The 21,067-nt window shown below is 37.3% G+C and overlaps 1 protein-coding gene across 1 annotated transcript in view; it reads right to left on the reverse strand.

Moving 5' to 3' along the window:
• Positions 1-21,067, reverse strand: part of Sec63 (SEC63 protein translocation regulator) — a 67,061-nt gene that overhangs the window by 40,038 nt on the left and 5,956 nt on the right. Inside the window, exons 2-4 of the mRNA XM_034524019.2 lie at positions 8,368-8,467; positions 2,570-2,684; positions 931-1,043 (exon numbers count right to left, since the gene is read on the reverse strand). Of these exons, the coding sequence (XP_034379910.1) occupies positions 931-1,043; positions 2,570-2,684; positions 8,368-8,467 (328 nt within the window). The remainder of the gene's footprint in view (positions 1-930; positions 1,044-2,569; positions 2,685-8,367; positions 8,468-21,067) is intronic.

Here is a 21,067-nt window from a genome sequence, read left to right on the forward strand (position 1 = left end):
AGAAAGGGGTATTAGATCCCCAGGAGCTGGAGCTGTAGGAGTTGTGCTCTCCCTGAGAAGTGCTAGGAACTGAACTTGAGTCCTTTGGAGGACCAGCCAAGTTGCCCTCAATTTCTGAGCTATCTCTCTAGATATGTCCCCTTGCCCTTTAAAAAAGATTAATATGATAGGGTCTACTTTGTAGCAGAGGCTGGCCATGTAAGATCCTCCTACTTCAGCCTCTTGAGTGCTGGAATTAAATATGAAGCTAAAACCTGGCTCGAATAACACTTCCATATATACTTTCTAGGAAACAGCATGGAAAATTAAAATTGTTCCTTTGGTGTTGATATTCTAAGAGAAAAGTGAGCTGGATACCTCATATTAACACATGCTGAGGACAATATATGAGGAGGACTTAAGTGTTGTACGGTTTGTGAGCTAATTTTTTCACAAAGTAAAAGGTAACAGCAAGCTGTGCAAGTGATATGAACGCCAAAAATTTGGAAACCACTGTGTAAAATGTTCAAAAGAACATTTACTACATTGCTTAATTGTTAAAGAGATAATTGTGTTTGAGAAATCAAAGTCATCTAACTACTGTGGTGTTAGTTTTGTTTTTCCTTTGAGACAGGGAATTACTAACGTGTCCCTGCCTGGAATTGATTATGTGGACCATGTTTGGTCATGGTGTCTCTTCATACCAAAAACAGACACTAAGACATACTTGAATTGGCAAAATCATTTCTCTAAGTGCCAATTCGAGTTACTTTACGTTTAATTAACTACCACTTTGGGGCTGCTAAGTAGGTCCATCAATGTCAGGTTCAAATATAACTGGTTAACACTTAATAAAAGTACATGTCACTCATTTTACTTACTACTTTCTTAAAACAGAAACATGTTTTTACACTTGTCTTTTTAAAGTGTAGCGGGCCCTGTGATACTTACGCTGCGTACGCTTTTGCTATCCTCATGAACATAACTTCATCGCCTCCTTTATCTGGATGATATTTAAGTGACAACAAGCGATATTGTTTCTTAATTTCTGCTACTGTTGCACCCTAAAAGAAAAGCTTTGTTAATACATAAGAGCATGATGCAATAAGAATCCTATTTTTTCTTAAAGCATGAACTATTTAACATTCTGACAAAAGAAACTAACAGCTTTCCTATATATCTCTCCCTCCAATTCCATCTCACATATACTTCTTGTGTTCACTGTATTTATCAAACACTTAACTAACTATATGGCACAGAACATAACTGTAGAACGCCACATTTAAGTAAAAGTATACTGGTTTTACACATACAAAGATAATCAAGAATAAACAAACAAAGTGCAGTTCAAAACCCAACAAACATTAACCTCCTTTACAATCTAAGCAATATCTCATTTCATCTGCTTGTCAGTATTTTAAAATTAAGTAAATATTTTAAAAAAAAAATGACCTTGCTTCTCAATCTCACTTTTTACCAATAATTTCTAGATCATTTTATTTCCCCACATCTTTTTATTTTATATTCTTGATAACAATATAATGATTACAGTAAGAAAAAAGCAGATACTGGGCAGAAGATACAGCTCAGCAGTTAGAAGCTCACACTGCTCTTAAGAAGGATGCACAAGTCTAGTTCCCAGCACACAGGGTGAGCAGGCTCAAGGAATCCAACACCCTCTGCTGGCCTCTGTATCCCCATGTGCATGTGCTTGCACGCACACACGCACACGCGCACACACACAGACAGACACGATTAAAAAATAAAATCTAAAAAAAAAAAAAAAGAAAAAGAAAAGAAAAAGAAAACATTACTACAAAGCAGAAACCTAAAAAATGAACATGCTCCTGAATCTGTATTATATCAACATCAAAATCAAGCAATCCATTGAAGAAATAAGATGTTCAAAACCAAACTATCAGATTCAGTCTGGCTACTAAGCTGCTATAGGCCACAGTTCTCCAGACCTCGTTCTCTCTCTTCATTAACTTCAGTTCTCTCTTCATTCTGTAGCGGTTTATCAACCAAAATCTCACCAAAGAATATATGCAAGGATTGCCTAACTTCAATGATAATGCTAACAGTTTCTTACAAGAACGCCCAACACGGACTTAAGATATTGCATGTATAAAGCACATGCTTTTAAACTATAGTAACTTCTCATCAAATCCTTACATTTACCAGTTATAAACTAATACTTACTAGTAGCAACCACAATGGAACAAATATATTCAAATGATAATGAATGAGGTTTTATTTTAATAAAAGAGTTAATTAACTGACAGGGCAGAAGAAATGGCTTAGTACATAAAAACTTGTAGTGCTCTCCCTGAGGTCCCAAGTTCCATTCCCAGCACCCACATTAGGCAGCTTGTAACCACCTGTAAACTCCAAGGGACCTGACCCCCTCTTCTGGACTCCATGGCACCCGAGCACACACACAACACAGACACATATAAATAAAAAAGGGAGGTGGGGTAAGAGATCAAGTGTGACTTCTTTTGGAAATCTCTAATTTGTTTTAGAATACAGACCTTTAGTGTTTAAGGACCTGTTAAATTAATGATTATTACACAATACTACTACTTACAGGATCCAAATTTAATACTTCATATGGATTGTACTCCTGATATTCACGGTCTGTTTTGGAAACTTTGTATGCAAGAAATAAGAACAGTGCCCATCCTGCAAGCAGAACTATTTTCCTGTTTAAGAAAAAACAAAAAGCAAAAGACAAATGACTTAAACAAATACATCTGTATGGCTTTCTGCAAGATTATGGAATAAAGCAGTTTAAAGTAGTTCTGGATCACTATGCTACACTACCTACAAATGCAAATTTGAAGAGTTTCAACTTTGTAAACTCTTATTACAGCAAGGAGTGAGAAACAAATCTTTTTTTTTTTTCACTTCAATTCTCTAGAATCTATTAGACTATCTCCCATATAACAAATATTTTGTTACTATTTGCAGAATTAAATACTGAAATTAATAGTAGACTCATTAAATTAGATAAAATATGTAAATGGTAAGCTGTCAAGAAAAAACTTAAAGAGTAAAAAGATTACTCTTGACCTAGAAACTACATTTAGTAAGATGAATTTTTAAAAGTTGGTCAAGTGTACAAAGAAAAATTAAATAGCCTTATTCAAACTATAAGTTTAGAAATATTCTAATGTCCATCAGTAATAACTAATTTAGAGGGACTAGTCAAACTATGATGTAGCCACACAAAAGAACACTTTATAGCTAGCATTTTTTTTCTCAGTGTAGCCTTGACTATCATGGAACTCACTATGTAGATGAGAGGACCTCAAACTCAGAAATCTGCCCGCCTGTCTCCTGAGTGCTGAGATTAAAGGTGTTCACCACCACCCTGCTTAATGTAATGTGTGTGTGTGTATACATATATAGTAGATATGTAATATAATGTATGTAAACCAAATAGAAACATCTGAAAATGTCTATCATCATTCAACCACAGTGAAAGCATAACTGACAATAAAATTTGGCATGAAAGATTTTTTTAACGTTAAATTTGAAAGGGAAAACAGCTTTCAAGCTTTGTAAAAACACAATCCAATATCTATAAACAGAAACATTAGAAATAAGAGTATAAAGTAGTCATTACCTTTAGATGATGACATGAACTGTTATTTTAGATCCTTTGTATCACAATTTGTTACAATTAATGGAATTTGTTAAATATAAATATAAGATAAATCAAACAAATTAGAAGGACTGGTTTTAAGAACAAAGAACACAATCCCTTGTGCTTAATTAAGCTCTTTGTTTCCATCCCGGCAGTGGAGTGCACATCTTGGGTGTTCCCATCCATGACAGGCAAGAATTCTCCGTTACACTTTCAGCCTGTGCTTCTGCTCGTTGGCAGGAACCTAGCATAAATGCACTTGACATTTGGAAATAAGCCTTTTCATCTGGAATCATCTAGGTGCTTCTTAAATGTTTCTGCTTACCTGATTTTCAACAAAACCATTTTTTATACTTCAGTGTTCCATAAGCTTTCCCCATAATCATGATTTGTACTCTTGGATTTTTGTCAAACTCTCAGTCCCCAAGTGTGTGTGTCTGCCTATACAAACTCTGTATTTGTCCTTCAACTCAGCTAAAACGATCCATCCTTCAAAAGCAATCCTTCACCCTGACTAAGATGAAGAGAACACAGTTACAGTCACAAAGCAGCACAAACAATAACCTTCCTCCTTTAACTTGCTGCAAATTCTTTGTGTACCTGAACAAGAGCTTACTCAAGTTTTTACTAACCCAAAGGTAGTTTAAACAGCTAGAACTAAGATGCAAGTTTCTAGAACTGAGATGCAAGCTTCTTTCCATTAGCCCAAAAAAAAAAAAAAAAAACAAAAACATTCTAAACCAAATGTATGTGTGTGCCCATACATATGTATGCCTGATGTATGGAGCCCCAGCTGCCCATAAACTTGCTATATAGAGGAAAATTATCTTGAACTTCTTTCTGGTTCTCCTGACTTCACAGCCACACAAGCACTAATCATGCAGACATGACCACTGTACCCATTTTATAAAATGCTAGGGACCAACCAAAGACTTCCAGCATAGTTGGCCAGCACTCTACCTAATAAGTGGCATCCCCAGGCATATTTTAAACCTTTTAAGAGTATATAACTTCAAACTGTTTGTTTTCCAGCCTACAGAAATGCCTACATATATGCCTGAAGAGGAGAGAGAACCCTATGTATAACATCCCCCATCTCTTTCCTGGCCATGTACAGACAAGGAATAAGCCAGAAAACAAAACTCACTAGCTTAACTCCCACCATTATTATACATCAAATAAAGAAAGTTTGGCAAACTGCCTAAGCAACTTCTATGATAGGTTTGACAATTAAGTGAGGTTTAGAATGTTAAGGACTTTGAAAATGACTCATAGGTAGTAAACTATAATCAATTCATGATAGCTATAGGCTATTATTAGTAACTCTTTCCCAAATCTCAAAGACTAGGGATATAGATCAACAATAGAACACTTAGCTAGCATTTGCAAGATTCAACCCTACTAGAACAACAACAACAAAAACCTTTCCCATACTTATAGCCCACTCAAAAAGACTTCCCTGTCTTGGGCCAAGGCAGGAGCCCTTCTGCTCTTCCATAGCAAGTCTTCTCCCAGTCTTTACTGCTATGGTTTAGCACTACAGAGAAGAAAAGGGTGGTAGGACCAGGGTTGAGGGGTCACTTCAGTGGACAAGACTGAGAATTAGAATTCTACCTCTAAACACCCACATAAAACCCAGGCAGGTGTGATGGCCCACCAAACCCCCAGTGCTTGGGAGGCAGGGATGAGATCCCTGGGGCAAACTGCCTAGACTAGCTAGGCAAACTCTGTGTTTAGGGACAACTATGTATGATAGTTTTAAATGTCAACTTGCCACAATCTAGGTCACCTAAAAAAAAGTCTCAATTAAGGAACTGCCTACATCAGATTGGCCTGAAAACATGTCTGGGGATCATCATGATTATTAACTGACAAGGGAAGACACAGCCCACTGTAGGCAAGTACCATTCCCTAGGCAGAAAGTTCTGAGCTACATAAAGACAGAAGAAATCTAGATGAAAGCTAGTTATAAGAAGAAAGAACAGGTACATTTCTCTCTGCCCTTGACTGTAACTAGCAACAGAAATAAAACTAGAACACCCTACACCTCAGTAAATAAATTAGAGAGTAGTCAAGGAAGATACCAGATGTCAACCTCTGGCTTCCATACACAGACACATACATGTTTAACTGTAGACATGGACCCACTCACATTTGAATATACATGCACTTGCACATCATACACAAAAAGATATACTAGATCTTTAAGAGATGAGGCCTAGGGGACCAGAGAAAAGGCTCAGTGGTTAAGAGCACACATTGCTCCTGCAGAGGACCAAGTTTGGTTCCCAGTACCTACATCAGGTGGCTCACAACCGCCTGTAGCTCCAGTTACAGGGGATTTGACAACCTCTTCTGGGTGTCAAATATGTATGTATGTATGCATGTATGTATGTATATATGAATGTGTGTATGGATGGATGGACAGACGGACAAATAGACAGGCCCTTCTTGTAGTGCTACTCCAAGGTCGCAAATGAATGGAGCTTTCAGCCTCTAAAACTGAAATAAGCTAAATAAGTCTTGTTTCTTTGTAAAATACTCAAGCCCAAGTATATTATTATAGTAACAAAGAAAGAAATGAACTAAGACATTTACTAGAGTTAAAATTGGTTTTTTTTGCAATCTCTAAGTTTTACATCTCTGAACCGTATCTATTTTGTTCATCACAATGCATCAACACCTTCTATACCTGACTTATGATAGGCACACAATGTGAAATTAATAATAAAGATAATTTAAAATAGAAAAATCTAAACATAAAACTTAAGTTTACTAATACTCCCAATAATCTAAAGAACACTTGAAAATGTTTTTCACACACAATAACTCGTCACTTTGATGAAACCTAAAAATCTAACAAACATCATAAAACAAAGATAATAATGAAAAACCACAAAAGGCAAAGCACACATAAGGAAAAAACAAAACATCCCAGATATGCTAACCTCTATTAAACGCTTCACACTGGCATCTATTCTCAGAACCAAGAACAGAAAAGAAGGCCAGTGACAGGATCCCCTGAGCTGAGGAAAACTATTCCAGTCAATAAAACCATATTCTAATTTTCAGAGCACCAAAGCAAAGAAAACCATAATTATGCTATGTGTCCAATTTTCTAAAAGAATATATGGTTACTCCAAAAGGACAAGTAGTTTCCTACATTTAGATTCAGTAAATTAACTTAGAAATGCTTCTGTATTTTTTAGCCATATTTTAAATGTAATTTGGAAGCAACTTCCAGAAATTACCGTTTTGTTTCAAAGATACTGTCAGAAAAGCAGCAATATATAGCATAAAATAGCAAGTTTTCCTAACTTTCAACTTTATCTAAATTGTTACAAGAATCTACTTAGTCATTCCCTAATCTCATTTTGAATTAAAGATTATTTATTACTGAAAAGGCCTTCAACTTTTGTCCTTGAAAAGGTTCAAGGTTCAAGGCTGACAGGATGGGATGGCTCATTAGGAAAAGCACCTGCTTCAAAAGCCTAACAACCTGAGTTCAATTCCCAGAACCCTCAGACAGGTGTGGAAGAGAAGAAACAATCCACAGAGTTGTCCTTTGTCCTCCACAATAATGTAGTGGCACACGTATGCCCACATACACATCATACACACACAGTAAATAAAATAAAAACAAAAATGGAGGTTTAAGTGCCTCATGTATTGAGCAAAAGCAAGGTGGGGGTTGAGAAATAAAAATATTGGCCTAAAGCTGGGAGTAGTGGTCCAAACTTTCAATCCTCAGAAGCTTGGGAGACAGGAATTCCTGTGCGTCTGAGGCTAGCCCAATCTACATAGCTAGTTTCAGACCAGCCAGGGATACATGATGAAAAAGCTATCTCAAAAGGGGTGTGTGTGTGTGTGTGTGTAAAATCTTAATTTAAAGTAAGAATGAACACCAAATAAAAGTGAACAAAAGTGATGCTGGCCTCGCTGCTAACTCTGCCTTTAGCTTACATCACTGAGCAAGACCACCAACGCTAACATTCCTTCTCCATGCAAAACCCATCCTTCCCTCTTAAAAAAAAATCTTATTTCAATCCCCTGAAGAAACACAACTATATTTAAAAATCATCCTCATCATTTAAAACCAGATTTGAAACTCTACTAGATTTTCTCTTTTGAGCAGGTAGACGGGTAATTTACTAGACACTCTTCTGCAGTAGCAACTTTCAGTTTCTGCCCTAGATAATCTAGTAAATTACAGACTGATGAATCAAACACTTTCTAATGCTTGTCTAAGCAAATAAACCTGCCAAAACGAAGGGTGATAAGGTCCTGCTCCGCCACTATTCACCGCATCATCTCTGCCAAATCAATTCATTTCTTAGCTTCAGCTGAAGGAAAACCATAAACATCTTGAAGTTTATACAGAATCAAATAAACATCTTCAGCATCTCAAAACACATGTGCTAAACTTTAGTTATCCCTTGAATGCACATCTCATTGTGCTAGTCTTTGAAATCTTTCTTATTTCCATATAGACCTCAACATAAAACTCAAATTCTAACACATAATATATAGTCTCACTTCAGACAAGAGCTGACTACATACCCCTTTCATTTGACTTCTAATCTATTCACAGCACTCAAGCTTACTATTCAAACCTCACCTCTCTCATAGGCTACAATTTCTTTACAGCCACATATACAAGCCATCCTCCAATTCCCTATGAGACCTAGCAAAGAGTAAGTACTCAGTATGTTTTGTTATTGAAATCCATTACTTACTTTACTGTAGGAATAATATTTGGCTGGGGTTTTAATAACCGTAAACGATACCACATACATCTTCCATATACTTTTCTGATATTCTTTAATCGAATTTGCTCTGTCAAAAAAAGAAAAGATAAATTATTTTTTACAATGAAAGCTGAATCAGAGTTAATATCATACTAACCTTCATTATTACCCTAACATTTTGTCAAAATATAAAGTCCTGCCTATTTACATAATCCTTACAAAAATTCATAAACTATGCTAAGTTATCGGTTACAACAAATACTATCTGGAACTAAAAAATAAGTATTTTTCATGTGAAACTTCTCTGAAAATTTAGAAACTAATTTAAACATATTATAATGTCTTGGTCATATAATCAATTGTCTGAGTATTTCTCTCCTATTCTCTCCTTGTAGTGAATAAAAAGTATAAAATAGTTAAAATATGTTTTATTTAGGAACCAAAGATAAACAATATTCTTCAAGTATAGAAATAATTACCTGATAAGATATATTTTAACCAACAAGGTTCAGAATTTTATCTACTGAGAATATAAAACTAACATATAGTTTTAATGTGAAAATCAACTGGCAGCCAAAATACCAGTGGACAGTATAATTCAGTATCCCAATTTTTAATTGTTTTATGTTATACTGAGGAAGTAGGCCCAATCTGTAAGAACTTAAAACAGATTTATGTAAGAGTTATTACAAAAGTTATTTTAGTCACTATGAAAGCCTGCAATTCAATTAAAAGTTTTAACCAAACCTAAAATGTCATGTTCTATTTTACTAATCTCTTTGGATTAAATAATTCCTCCCTAGATTTTTTTTTAATTTATTCATTTATTGTATGTAAGTACACTGTAGCTGTCTTCAGACAACCATATGAGGGCATCAGATCTCATTATGGATGGCTGTGGGCCACCATGTGGTTGCTGGGATTTGAACTCATGACCTCTGGAAGAGCAGTCAGTGCTCTTAACCACTGAGCCATCTCACCAGCCCCTCCTTCCTAGATTTAAAAAAAAGAAAAAGTTTCCAAGGCTAGAAAGATGGCTCAGCAGTCCAGAGCATGGCTGTGGAGTTCAAATGGGCTGTGAAGAAGCTCTACCGTCTCAGCGTAGCTACGGTCAGCATACCACACCATCCTTAGGGGAAAAAAGACATGCTCACAAAACTCCACAGCCCCTAGCTAGCTATGTATGATGCCTGCAATGCTCCCAACAAGTTGGGATCATGAAACCTGAGCCTAGCTGGGCTAATTCTTTTTTTGTTTGTTTGTTTGTTTTCTCGGGGCTTATACAAAACTGAACTCTTTACATGAGATACCAAGTACAACAATTTGGCACATAGGGCCAGTGAAGTGTTCAATGGGTAAAGGCACTGACCACCAAGGCTGGCAACCTGTTCCAGCCCTGGTATCCATATGGTAGAAGTAGAGAAGTAACTCCTGTAGATTCTCCTAATGTCCATGTGTGTGCCAAGTCATGAATATAAATATATCTCTCATGTATTTTTGAATTCTTAAATGCCATGGCGGGCAGGGGAATGATGACTCAAGGTTAAGAGTACTGGCTGCTCTTCCAATTCCCAGCACCCACATGGCAGCTCACAGCTTCTTCAGTCCTCTGTGGCTCATAAGACATATAGTTTCAGGCAAATACTCTTATAAGCCAGAAGTGGTGGCATACACCTTTAATACTAGCCCTTGGGAGGAGAAGGTAGACACAGACAGGCAAATCTCTGTGAATCTGGGTCCACCAACCTGGCCCACAGAGCTAGGTCCTCAACAGCCAGGGCTATTTAGCCTTCTCTATTTAGAGAAGCTCTGTCTCAAAAAAACAACACCACCCTTTCACAAAAAAATAAAAATAAAAAACCCCACCAGGTAGGAAGTTCAACTCCCCTTTTAGTACATAGTGTGATAAAAGCATCAACATGTTACCTAGCAGGAGTATCAATGTAATGAAGGAGGATCCCAGTAGAAGAGGTGGTTACAGAAAAGGAGTTTTATATATGCAGGTAGACTGACCAAAAAAGTCAATATATCAAAAGCTAAAGTCTACTTTTCCATGTCAGAGAAGATAATGACAAACATGAAAAGATCAAATACTAAGCCTGGACTATTAGTCTGGAATTAAAGAATAAATATAGAACTACAGACCCAGGTCTCTCTATAAATTCCTACGCATTCCCTACTTCTGTATACAACGTAGGGTTAGATAGCAAAATCCCAGGAGCAGTGAACATAGTATACAGAGTCTGGCCTCTAAACAACAGGAACCAGAAATCTCAAAACCCAGAAACCAACAATCTCTCTGCCTTCCCACCAAACATTAATTACCACAGAGGAAAAGAGTGACTTTCCAATGTGGAAGCAAGCACTCCAAGATGACAACATCCTCATGCAAGGAACTAGCAAGTAACCATAAATGACAAATGGATTTTCAGATAAGTGATTAAGGATCTTGAAATGGGGAAGTTATCCTAGTAGGTCCAAGTATAATCAAATAGTGCTTCTCAGAGAGACATGAGAGCTAAAGACAGAAAGTGATAGAAAAAAGAAACCAAAGGTTTGACTAATGCTCTTTTGAAGATGAGCAAGGGGCCACAAGTCAAGGAATATAGACTGTCTAGAAGCTGGAAAAGGTCAGCAAATTCTACTTCAAGGTCCCCAGGAGAAATAAGCCCCAGCAACATCTGACTTTCTAGTAAAACCCATTGTACTTTTCATCCAAAACTATGCAAGAATAATCTGTGCTGTTTTAAGCCACTGTATGTGATGATCTGTTACAACAGCAACAAAAAAATGAATACAGAAAACCTGACAGACAACACTTTAAGTGAGCAATGAATAATGCCAATACAAGAGCAATTATATGCCACCTGACAAAATGCAATGAAGACAGGCTCATTACATATAAAATCTGAACCCAATCATGAAAAAGCACCAGACAACCCAAATTTAAGTTCATTCTATTAAATAATTGGCCTGTAATATTTAAAGTCAGGGAAAGATAAAGAAGATATTCCAGACTAAAGGAAGACTAAAGAAACATGTCAACTAAATGTCATGTATAGTTCTGAACTTGAATTTTTGCTACAAAAGACATCACTAAGACCAATGAGAAAACCTGGATGAGGTCTGACAGTAAGATACAGTAATGTTACATTTTCTGACTTTCATGGTTAAATAACGAACTTTTAAAAATGCCATTGTAAAGTTTTAATCTGCTTTTCATTAAGTTTCAATGGACTCTCATTTTCAAATATAAAACTAAAAATCCCCTTTTAAGATTTTATAAAAATGCTCAAGTCTATGAACCAGTTTAATCTAATCGAAGGAAGTTTCTCCTAATGTCCCTAGCCAAAAGAGCATACACATGGTCTTCAGCTGTGCAAAGTATGTACCTTATAAGCCATGTCCTTCGACCCTAAAAATAGTATCTTACACTTGTGAAGGAACGTTTAAGTCAATCAGTGAGTATTACAGAAGGCAGTTAGTTATATATTAGGAGACATGGTTACAGGTGGTTATGAGCCACCATGTTGATGCTGGGAACTGCGCCCTGAGTCCTCTACACGAACGTGGTGCTCTTCACCTCTGAGCCACCTCTCCAGACCCTAAGACATGCTTTTTAAAGAAATTATCCATTTACCGAAAAGGAAGCAAGTTTTCCCTTTACAGATCCATGTTATGAAAGAGGATATAAAACTAATTGTTTTCCTAATTCTAATTCTGTCCTGGATTTGCTGGGTTTGGTGGTGGATAAGTATATAAAATATATTTGATACTGAAAGTGTAAAACTTAATATAAAACTCCACAGGTTACATTCCAAATGCCTACTATAGAAATTTACTACATTGCATAAACTTTTGGTCTGGGTAATTTTGGTGTATGATATCTTTATTCATGTACAAGGGTTGTTTTATAATATAGTTCTAAAATTAAATATAAGGAAACATATACTGTTATAACCTAAAACTAGCAAAAAAAAAAATCACCTAAATAAAAGTCTCAAGATCTGATTTAAGTTTTCAGTTAAAATAAGTATATCAGTACATACTTTGATAGTTTAAAACTATAAAAACCAAGAAATAATTTTTAGAACATATCTGTATGCAAGTTACTAACCTTAAAAAATGATACATGTAATTTATTTAATTACAATTAAAAGATAAAAACGTGCCACTTTTTTCTAAATAAGGCCTTAAGCATTCCCTAAATCTTATAGTGTCCAGAAAATAGTAATAAGAATTAAAGATTATATTCAACATTCCTAGAAGTTTGAGAACATTAGTTTTCTAGTTACCTGATGCCTCTCTGCATCTCAATGATACTGTTTCAACTCACTTGGGCAATACCTGTTCATTGTCTACAGTTTTTTAAAATCAATTAAAAAATAAAATGGGTGTTGTTTTGATACTTGGTCCCCAAGTGATGGCACTGTTTGGAGAGGCTTAGAAGGTGTGGCCTTGTTGAAAGAGGTATATCACTAGAAGTAGGCTTTTTAAATCTCAAGACTCTCACACCATTTTGAGTTCATTCTCTCTTCTTGGACTTCAAGAGGTAACCCTCAGCCTCTTGCTCTAGCCAGCTGCTTGTTCCCATGCTTCCCCAACAAGCAGACTCCTATCCCCCTGAAACCATACACCAAATAAACCTGTCCTTCTATAAATTACCTTGATCACCATGTTTCATTTCAGCAATAGAAAAGTGACCAACACAATAAACAAGCAAGATTTTCTACAACAATCCTCTAAAAGTATCCTTTAGATAAGAAGAGAATCTTAGGGCTGGAGAGATGGCTCAGCAGTTAAGAGCACTGACTACTCTTCCAGAGGTCCTGAGTTCAATTCCCAGCAACCACATGGTAGCTCACAACGTCTGTAATGGGATCATATGCCCTCTTCTAGTGTGTCCAAACAAATAAATAAATCTTTAAAAAAAGAGAGAGAGAGAGATAGAATCTTATTTTAAAACACTTAAAAAGTCAAACATCAATAACAAAAGGCCTGAAAAAAGCCCAGAATAATCTTAGTTAATGTTTGTCTGCCATTTTTTGCATGCCATTTAAAGGCAAATCAGTAAAAGATATAATTATCCCTAGAAGTATATTCTCAACTGTAAGTATTGGTTGCCACTGTAAGCAAATTTTGTTTAAAAACAAACAAACAAACAAACAAACAACACCATTTTAAAACTGCCACGGCTGGGGCAGGAGAGATGACTCATCAGTTAAGAGCATCTGCTGCTCTTACCAAGGACCTGAGTGAAGTTCCCAGCACCCACAACAGAGTGCTCACAAGGGCCTGTCATTCCAGCTCCAGGATATCTAATAGATTTTCCTGGAGGCTCCCAAACACATGTGTACATACACTTGCACATACATGTATGTGCACACACACACAACACAAAAGCACACACAGATAAAAATAAATCTTTAAAAAATGTGTGGTTTTAGTACATATACTTAATGTAATATGTTATATTTAGCACTCAAAGGAAAATTTCCAATATCACATTCAAACCCCAAAGTACTACATCCCTAATACAAATGAAATCATTTGAGCCAGGCATGGTAGCTCATGCCTTTAATCACAGCACTCTGGAAGCAGAGGCAGGCAGATCTCTGGGAGTTCAAGGTCAGCCTGGTCTACAAAGTGAGCTATAGTTATGTGTCAACATGCCTGAATAAAAGAGTTTTCTAAAAAACTGTTAGGTGACTCAAAATAGCTTTAATGAGCCAGGCACTGGGCCATTTGCCTAGAACCTCAACTAACCAGGAGACTCAGACACAATGATCACTTAAACCTAGGAGGATGAGGTCAACTTAGACTTGGATTTAAAAAAAAAAAAAAAAGACTGGGACTGGAGAGATGGCTCAATTGAGAGCACTGCCTGCTCTTCTAGAAGACCCAGGTTTAATTCCTAGCATCAATATGGCAGCAAGCAACCTTCTGTATGTGATACTAGTTCCAAAATATCTGATGTTCTTTTCTGGTCTCTTCCAGTACCACGCATGCATGTAGTGCATACATATTGCATACATGCAAGCAAAACACCCATACATGCCATACGAATTAAAAAACAAAATCAAACAAACCAAAAATACAACCTTTGCTGACAGTAACGTTCAATATACAGGGAACTTGGAAAAAAATTATTTCTTGAGGGGCCAAAAAGATGGCTCAGTAGTTTAAAAGTGCTTCTGCTCCTGCAGAGGACCTGGGTTCAGTTCCCAATACCCACATGATGGCTTACAGCCAACTCTTAACTCTAGTTCCAGAGGATCCAACACCCTCTTCTGGTCTCCATTAGCACCAGACATGCATGCATAAAGCAAAACACTCACAAAACAAGTCTAAAAATGATAACTGTTTCTTAAAATGTAAGGGAACAAAAATGTATTTTAATGTAATATACTTTATAGTGTATGGTTTTAAATAGACAACAAGTTTATAAATTAAACATTTTATGAAAATATGACTTTATCCATGAAAGGGCAATCAAGCTTATCAAAACTCTTTTTTTTTTCCATGATATTAGGAAATAGAAAATCAGAGCTAGACAGACGGTCAGTGTACTTACTGCTCTTCCTAGAGGACCCAAGTTTCTAGTACCTGTGTCTAGCAGCTCACAGCCACTTCTAACTCCAGCTGGAGGCGAACCAAAGCCTTCTGACCTCCAAAGGCACCCACACATGTGGTATACACTAACACAGACATATAAAAGTAATTAATATCTTTTTTAAAAATCTTGTGTTTAATAAAAAGGAATTGCAAATCAGACCTCCTATTGCTTCACTTCCTAAAACTCTTCAACAGCTCCCTATTGCTCTCATGATGAAATCCAAGCTTCTTACAGACACATCTGTGTAGGAGAGCAGCTCTCTGACACTGCATCCCAGACTATTCTCCTCATGGGCCACAGCTCTGCCACTTTAATCTCCTTTGTTCATAGAACATGTCAAATACTTTTCTGTCTCAAAGGCTTTCATACACAACTCAGCCTAAAACAGGCTTCTCTCAAGCCAACATAGACAGTAAATGATCAGGCTCCTTTTTGTCATTCAGCTCTCAACTGCTGGGAATGTTTCCAGGATGGCCTTCGGTGAACACTAACACAGCACATATTATTATGTGGCAACTTGATGGGTTACATGTAAAATGCCAATTACCCCCTCAAAATTCCCAGGAAGTAACCACATTACAAGGATATCTATATTGTTCACTCCTATATTCTACTAACAGTTTGGTAGGTGATATTTAGTATTTGTTAAGTATATAATTTTCATTTAGACCTTTCAATGAGTATGTAACATTAAGTAAGAACATACTGCTGTAACTGCTGTGGATGTTGCTACTTTGAACAGTTAGTTCCTCCAGGAAAGCATCAAGGTGAACAGAAAAGCTAGAAATCTTGGTGGAGGGTTTGTGGCCACCAAACAGAGCAAGATTACTATCACTTCTGAGGTACCTTTGTCCAAAAGATATATAAACTACTGCACCCAAAAAAAAAAAAAAAAAAATACTTGAAAAAGAACTCTTAGTTGTACATTGATACTAAATTAAGTTTGGCAAGAGATCAAAACTTGATCTTCTGGGCATCAATACTGGGAAGTGATATGAGATCTGAGGGGAGCCTAGGGGGATGGCTTAGGAAGATGGTGGTACCAGTATCAGTCTGGCTTCTAGTTCCAAGATGTGATCCTCCTTCTACTGCACACTCTACCATGGAGAGCTACCATGGAGCTCTTATCAGTCAGCACTGTGCTGTCTGTCTGGTTTTCAGCCTCCCAAACAGCCTGGGCTACTTGAGACCCTGACATAAAAAAACAAACAAACACACAGACAAAGGGAAAATTTTGTTATACTGTGTAAAAGAATAATAAAGGAATAACAAGAATACACATTCATGTTCAGGACAGATAAAATTTTTTATTTTCCATATGTCATTGGTCGAACCATAAAACCTGATATTAAAAGTCAACTAGCATGCATGAAGCACCATTTTTAAAAGACTTTATTTTAATTGTGTTTGTGTGTAGGTATGTACATGAGGCCAAGGAAGCCAGGAAAGGGCGTCAGATTCCTTAGAAGCTGGAACACAGGTGGCTGTGAGCTGCTGGATGTGGTGCTAGGAACCAACCAAACAAAAGCAGTAAGCATACTTTCATTTTATTTAATTAACTGTTTATTTGGAGATAGGGTTTCACCAGCACCCTAAATGTCCTATAACTGTATGTTGTCCAGGCTGGCCCCTCTGAGATCCACCTGTCTCTGCCTCCTAAGTGCTGGGATTAAAAATGTATATACCACCACAGACTAGCAGGACCACCACTCTTAAACAGCCAATATTAATGCCAATTTTGACTCCTCTATATTCAAGACTGTTGAGGGCTGAAAATTTATCTTACTCATTAATAAATGCCTTTTCTGTCTGCCTGGCGTATATAAGTACTATACAAATATATATAGAAAAATGATAAAAAATAATGCTTGGAGAGACATCTACTATGTACCAGGACCCTTCAACAACGAAAACATTCCTGGTCCAGACATAGCTCAGCTGGTAGGATGTCTGTCCAGCATGTAGGAGGCCCTAAGTTCCAAACCTAGTACTATATCATAAACCAGGCATGATGGCACTTGTTTGTAAGCATTTTTTCTTCAAATGAAACTCCAGTCAACTCGCCACACAGCAATTGTAAAAGCCAAGCATTCCAGGAGCAGGAGATATGGCTCAGTAGTTAAGAGCACTGTCTGCTCTTCCAGTAGACCTGAGTTCAATTCCTACCACTCATTTCAAACTGCTTACAATTACACCTAACTCCAACTCCAGAGGTTCAGACACTCTATTCTGGCCTCTGTAGAGGCATACTCACATATACATCTAAATAAAATAAAATAAATTTTAAATCAAACATTCTGGGCTAGATAAATGGTTTAGCAGGGAAGCACTCTTCCAGAGAATGCAAATTCAGTTTCCAACACCCACATGGTGGCTCACAACTATCCAGAACTTCAGATCCAATTCTCTTCTGAACTCCACAGGCACAAAACACACATGCATATAAGCACTTATATATACACAATCTAAAAATAATAAATCTTTTAAAAATATTCTAATACAATCCAAAGATATGCTAATTTTGTACTTAGCATGCAAAGGAATAACAGAAATATTAAGTCTTTTTTCCAAAATTAAATCATCATAGGCCTCTAAAAATAGAAACTATGTATGTATAGTTAACAACACAGCATTTACAGGAGTTCTGAATGAGCTGAAGTATCGCAGGCAGTATACACCAAAACTGTGTTCAGAACCAGGGCTCCAGGGAAGAAGTCCAGGGACACAATGCTCATGAGTGGTAACAGAAAAACCTTGAACTCATTTTTCATCTGATTTTGAACCAAAACTTAGTTCCAAATATTCAAAAGTTTCAGGAGTTAAAGCCATCAAATTTCTTAGAAAAAAAATCATTAAATTTGTATAACCTTGAAATTGGCAGTGTTTTCCCAATAATATAAACAAACAAAAGAAAATAAATTGGACTTCAACAAAATTAAAACTTTTGGTTTAGGTTCATTGAAGGGCATTACCAAGAAAGAAAGTAAAGAGATAATGAGACAAAATACTTACAATTATCTATCTAACAAGATACATAAATAATTCTTATAAATGGACAAGAACATAAAAGACAAACAAAAAATGGGCATAGGAACAGAATAGACATACAAATGGCCAGAGAGTGCACGCAAAAAGAAAACCTTCAAAAACAAAAGCAAACAAAACAAATAAACAAAGCCTCTCAGCATTATTAAGAATTAAGGAAAAAGCTGCATCACGTCAAGTCCATTAGAATAACTACAATTACAAAAGGGAGGTGAGAGGAAGGCAAGCATTAGAGACCAGCTATGTAAAAACTGCTGCAAGGAATCTAAGCTGCAGGCACCGTGGAAAGTCTGACAGCTCCTCCAAAAGGGTGAACACAGCATTTGACCCAGCAATTCTGCTAAAAAACCTTCTCAAGAGAGCTCATAAGAATCCAAACACATTGATGGCCTGAGGGGGTTGGGTGGGTGGGGGGGACTAGGGAGGAACTCAGTTTGCTTTAAGGAGCTGCTCCACTGAGTATATGAGCAACACAAACTGGACTTTTTGTGGGGTGGGGGGACATACACCTGGGAGGACTGCAAAGTGAGTGTGATCACAGTGTATGATGTGAAATTCCCAAATACTCAATAAAAATATGTTGGGGGAAAACCCTCCAAACACCCTGCTCAGCACCACTGCTCACTGGAGCACTTTCACAGTACCTAAGTGGACAGTTTTATGTACTCTTCAATAGATGAACAACATGTAGAATATTCTGGTGAAATATTATTCTGCCATAAAAACAACTTAGTTTTAATAACTTTAGAACATACAGGAACATAAAAGCTTACGTCAAACAAGGCAGATATAAAATGACCTAGGATTGCGTGCTTCTACTGTAAGAGACACATCTGCCAGGAAAGGCTGTACTGCAAGCAGCATGTCTGACACAGCTGCTTCCATCACTGCTTCTTAGATTCTGTTCACTCTCATTATGTAAGAGCTAATTGACTGGCACACAGTGCAGCTGCAAAGGTGACTGCTGAACTCTTCAGCTGCCCATACAAAGTGCTTCGTGACTTAAGTTGTGTTTTCTCACATTTTTTCACTTCATGAATCCAGGTCCTGATGTACCTTTTGACCACATCCCACACTGAGCTACCTCTATACATTTGTTCATCATCATCATCATCATCATCATCATCATTATTATTATTATTATTATTATTAATTCAAGCCTGCATGTCTGTGTATCACATGCATCCTGATGCCTTCAGAGGCTAGAAGCGAATAACAGATCCCCTGGAACTGGAGTTACAGATGGTTGTAAGCCGCCACATAGGTGCTGGGATCAAACCTGAGTCCTCTGGAAGAACAGCCAATGCTCTTAATCACTGGGTTATCTCTCCAGTCCTAATCCCAGCATTCTTAATTCTAGAGCAGAAGGACTGCCGAAGTTCAAGACCAGCCCGGGATACAGAGTGAAACCCTGTATTAAATAAACCCTGCCCCACAAAACCCACCTACTTTGTAAAACCTTCTCTGGGGGCTGGAGAGATGGCTCAGCAGTTAGCACACTAGCTGATCTACCAGTTGACCCAGGTTTGATTACCAAGACCTACGTGGCAGCTCACACCTGCCTATAATTCCACTTCCAAGAGATCCAACTCTCTCTTCTAACTCATACATACGTAGTGTATATACATACATGCAGGCAATACACATATACACAAAAACAAATCTGAAAAACAAATCTAAATGTTTAAAACTTCCCTAACCTTCAGCTTTGCCACTGTTACCCCAGCTAGATGCTAATCCTGTATGCAGCATGTTTCCACCCCTCCTCCACTCTCTTTATAGAGTAACCTGGATGGAGTAACTGGGCATCTAAATCTGATACCTCATGCAAGTTACTCAAACAAGACCATGTATATTGTATTCATCATTTTATTGTTTTCTGTACCTAGTAATGTCAGCCAGCACTTGTCCAAGCCCCAAAACAGAAATTCCGGTTCTCCTTCAGCACTTTCCACTTGCTAGATTGATATTATAATAACATGCAATGTTTATTTAATTACAGAAAGGAGTACAAAGTAGCAACTAAAAGAGAAGCTTTGGAACAAAACTAATTTCAGTCCAGCATCCAACATCGTACAGCTAATACTACGGCTGAGGTCTCAGTTTCCTAATATAGGTGACACACGCTCAAGCACTATTCAAAGAGCATTAAGCACACCTCACCTCAAAGCTACTCAACAGCCGAGGTGAAGAGGGCTGCAGCACTGTAACTCTTCCTTGGAGGGGCAGGTGGGGACAGCCCCAAGTAAGACTATTTCTAAAATTATTCTCACAGAGAATTCAGGAAGCTGGGAGAACAACAGAACCTGTCTCCCTCTGCTATGCAACAACACTGGCAGAATCTGCTTCATGCTACTGTTTTGAAGGCTTTCATTGTTTGAAGAATGACTTCAGATTTAACTGTGATTAACTTGTCAATTTTGGCCTTGGGCACTACTCCAAAGTCCCTGGAGCAAGTCACTCTTCACGTGTTTCTGGAACAGTTTGCTGCTAAGAACAGAGGACCCAACATTGAAAAAAACATAAGCAAAAAGCAAAAGAACCTACCAACTAGTTCTCTCCAGACATACACAAAACACTCCGCCAACAGCAGAAACATTCGGATTGTCTTTCATATGACTACATGTGATGGCATTAAAAAAAAGAAATCAGTCACAAGTAAAAATTACAACAAAGTTAATTTATAGAGCAAGAACCTAGTTCTCATATCAGAGAACTCAGAAAACTTTAAAGAAATAAAACAGAGCATAGCAAGAGTATTCAGTTGGAGGGTTCAGAGTTTAAATACAATAAAATCATAGCTATAAGAGAAAAAAATCAACTTTTGTTCTGTTCATTCCTTCATGCTTTTTAGTTTTTGAAGGTACATTTCATTATTTGAAGAGGGCACATCTGTGGCATCAGGACAAACTGCTGAGGTTGACACAGCACCAACCTCTCAGCATCGCCAGCACCTGTTTTGGAACCGCCTTGGCTAGCATCCCCTGCTCCCTACTCTAGGCTCTCCAGCATCATGTCTTCACTCAT

Source organism: Arvicanthis niloticus, chromosome 20 (genome assembly GCF_011762505.2).
Source record: "Arvicanthis niloticus isolate mArvNil1 chromosome 20, mArvNil1.pat.X, whole genome shotgun sequence".
Lineage (NCBI taxonomy): Eukaryota > Metazoa > Chordata > Mammalia > Rodentia > Muridae > Arvicanthis > Arvicanthis niloticus.